At 38.0% G+C, this 3,149-nt stretch overlaps 1 protein-coding gene across 1 annotated transcript; it reads left to right on the forward strand.

Annotated features, from left to right (window-relative positions):
- Window positions 1-401: 401 nt before the first annotated feature.
- Window positions 402-2,919, forward strand: LOC128735030 (casein kinase II subunit alpha). The gene is made up of 3 exons (XM_053829493.1): window positions 402-499; window positions 572-1,815; window positions 2,242-2,919. The coding sequence occupies exon 2, from the start codon at window positions 719-721 to the stop codon at window positions 1,745-1,747; it is 1,029 nt and encodes a 342-aa protein (XP_053685468.1). The 5' UTR covers window positions 402-499; window positions 572-718; the 3' UTR covers window positions 1,748-1,815; window positions 2,242-2,919.
- Window positions 2,920-3,149: the final 230 nt, after the last annotated feature.

The raw sequence follows: 3,149 nt of genomic DNA on the forward strand, positions 1-3,149 counted from the left end.
AAAAATAATTTTTGTTAATATTATTTTACCTTGAAATTTTGTAAGAGTGATACGTGTTTACGTCTTGTCCATCAATATTCATAACAAATTTGAAGTCCCTAGAATTCTTGCTTTAGTTTTTAAAAGGTTTCATAATGCATGTAAACGGATTGATTATGCGACCTTCTGAAAGCTAAAACCAGCGAATTGTTGAACACCCACCTTCAAATTCTTCCATTACGTGATGTACAAACGTTCCCCATAGTCAGGGTGTTGCATTTTTCATCATGCTGTCACTCTGTTTTGAATTTCCTGTCAAAGTCAGTCCTGCTTCCGCCACTCTCTGTTCGATCACCGGCTCTACATTTGTACTCTCGTGTCATTTTTTCCTTTGCTTGTTCTACGTACTTTTTCGACTTTTTCACACTGCCTCCATCTTGAATCTGCCTTGCTTCTTGAAAAAGTTGGTTCGAAGTTCCTCCAGCACTGTGGCAGATTTTAGTCGGTATATTCAATTCCGGTACGACTTAAATAATAGTTCAAAATAGTGTATATTTTACGGCATATATTTTTCGGTTCGGCACCATTGCAGGCAGTTGCCCGTTTTCGAATTCCGCACTTGAAGTTTGCACTTTTACTGCATTCTGGGAGTCGACTCGCGGTGACAGCAAAGAAGAATAGTGACGATTTTTGCCAGGGGCGGAAGCACTTCGTAACATCAAGGAGTGAGAACAACAGTATGACATTGCCGAGCAGTGCACGAGTTTATGCGGACGTGAATTCGCACAAACCTCGCGAGTATTGGGATTACGAGAATTACGTTGTCGACTGGGCCAATCAGGACGATTACCAACTGGTTCGGAAACTTGGCCGAGGCAAATATAGTGAAGTGTTCGAAGCGATTAAGATTACCAACAATGAAAAATGTGTTGTGAAGATTTTAAAGCCAGTCAAAAAGAAGAAAATCAAACGAGAAATCAAGATTCTAGAAAATTTGCGCGGCGGCACAAATATTATCACTTTACTGGCTGTGGTAAAGGATCCGGTTTCACGCACACCGGCTTTAATTTTCGAGCATGTTAATAATACGGATTTTAAGCAGCTCTACCAGACACTTACCGACTATGACATCCGGTACTATCTGTATGAGCTGTTGAAGGCATTAGATTACTGTCACAGTATGGGAATTATGCACCGCGACGTCAAGCCACATAATGTGATGATCGATCATGAGAATCGAAAACTGCGGTTAATTGACTGGGGATTGGCTGAATTTTACCATCCTGGCCAGGAATACAACGTTCGTGTCGCTAGTCGCTATTTCAAAGGACCCGAACTACTCGTCGATTATCAAATGTATGACTATTCGCTCGACATGTGGTCTCTTGGGTGCATGCTTGCCTCCATGATATTTAGAAAAGAACCATTCTTTCACGGTCATGATAACTACGACCAGCTGGTACGCATTGCCAAGGTCTTGGGCACCGAGGATCTCTTTGCGTATCTAGACAAATACAACATTGAGCTAGATCCTCGCTTCAACGATATCCTCTCCAGACACTCCCGTAAACGATGGGAACGCTTCGTACACTCGGAAAATCAACATCTAGTTTCGCCGGAGGCATTAGATTTCTTGGACAAATTGCTTCGCTACGATCACTATGAGCGTCTGACCGCCAAGGAAGCCATGGAACATCCCTACTTTGCGATCATCGTTAACGGCCAAATGCCTCCACCGTCGTCCTCTATGAAAGGCAGTAATCAATAAAAAAAAATTGTAATCAGATCGAATAACTACAATAAACGAAGAAAAGCTTAAAATTAATTATAACAATGGTAAACACAGTTCTATCTTCTTTTTTTTTTTGTTTGATGTTTTTCGTTATGTATCAGTGCTGATAAAAAGTGATTGAAAGTTTGAAACCTCTGATATCTGATTCAAATTTGTGCTGGAATTCTCTGCAGAGTCGCCCGCCTACATTGGTTTGCTGAATTACGATTTTATCATTCGATATTAGATTGCGTTTTTAATAAGTTGTAAAAGGTGCTGCACGTACTTATCGTCCTGATCGAATTCGAAAAAGATTCGAATGTTTTCTTACAGTTCTTAGTTTATTATTAAATAGCCCTAAAATTGCACAATTTATCCATTAAAGATTTCAAACAACTCAAAACTACAATTGTCTCAGCATTTATTTGTAACGTATCGTATTATTAACCTTGATTAACGACACTTGCTAATATCATTTCTTTCTATTACAGGCAATGGAGCAAACTACTGTTTTTCGAAGTACTATTTCGCGAATTACCGGTAACCTAAACAAAAGCTGGGCCGACCACGGCCGTAGTAATGGCTAGCTGTAACTGCTTCTGGCGAAATGGATAGTTTACAAAGATCATTGCCGTGTTCCATCTTACTCAAACTCAATATGTTGAATGATTGCAGTAAAACAGTTCATATATATTTTCGCTAAGTTATAAAATGTATATGTAAATTTCTCTTTACTAGTGATGTTTCAGAACCATCTCCATTCAGTTGAACCCACTCTACCACAAAATGTGTAATAAAAAAACATATAATCAATTAAACATTTCGGTAATGTACATCAACAAACAAACCGCTGGTACTCTTTCAAACTCCGCTTTTAGGTCAAATTAGATTGAGCGAAACCATATGAACCGATGGAAGCATAATTATTATAGAGCTTAATTAATTATGGAGCAAATATTATTACGTTATAATTTGAACCAACAATAAAATGAAAACTAAAATTGTGTTGTTAACGAGATCGATAGTTTTATTGCTTCCCTTCGATGACGCATTTGTGGCCTATCTATAGAATGCTGCACAAATGCCAGTCATCGAGTGCATTTAGGAAAGTTTAACACCAATAAGTGTAGGTAACCTAGTGTTGTTTTCATGGAAAATGATTTGTAAATGATCTAAAACACGTTCTAATTTTCAGAAAACAATGTAATTTTGTATCGTATGTGTAGTAATAATGGAATAACACATAGTTTCAACAAAACATCAGGATATAAATCAAGCGAACAGTAAATCATTTTTTGCTTTGTAGAACCGTTTTGATCTCGCGCGTGATTTGCGCCACAAGGTAATAAAACTTGATCAAGCCGACAACTGATACCATTTTTATATCATAAAATGTTTG

The sequence above is a fragment of the Sabethes cyaneus genome, chromosome 1 (assembly GCF_943734655.1).
Source record: "Sabethes cyaneus chromosome 1, idSabCyanKW18_F2, whole genome shotgun sequence".
In the NCBI taxonomy this organism is placed as follows: Eukaryota; Metazoa; Arthropoda; class Insecta; order Diptera; family Culicidae; genus Sabethes; species Sabethes cyaneus.

Bases quoted from the DNA above. Each gene is read 5' to 3' on its own strand.
- LOC128735030 (XM_053829493.1), top strand. From the start codon at position 719: ATGACATTGCCGAGCAGTGCACGAGTTTATGCGGACGTGAATTCGCAC.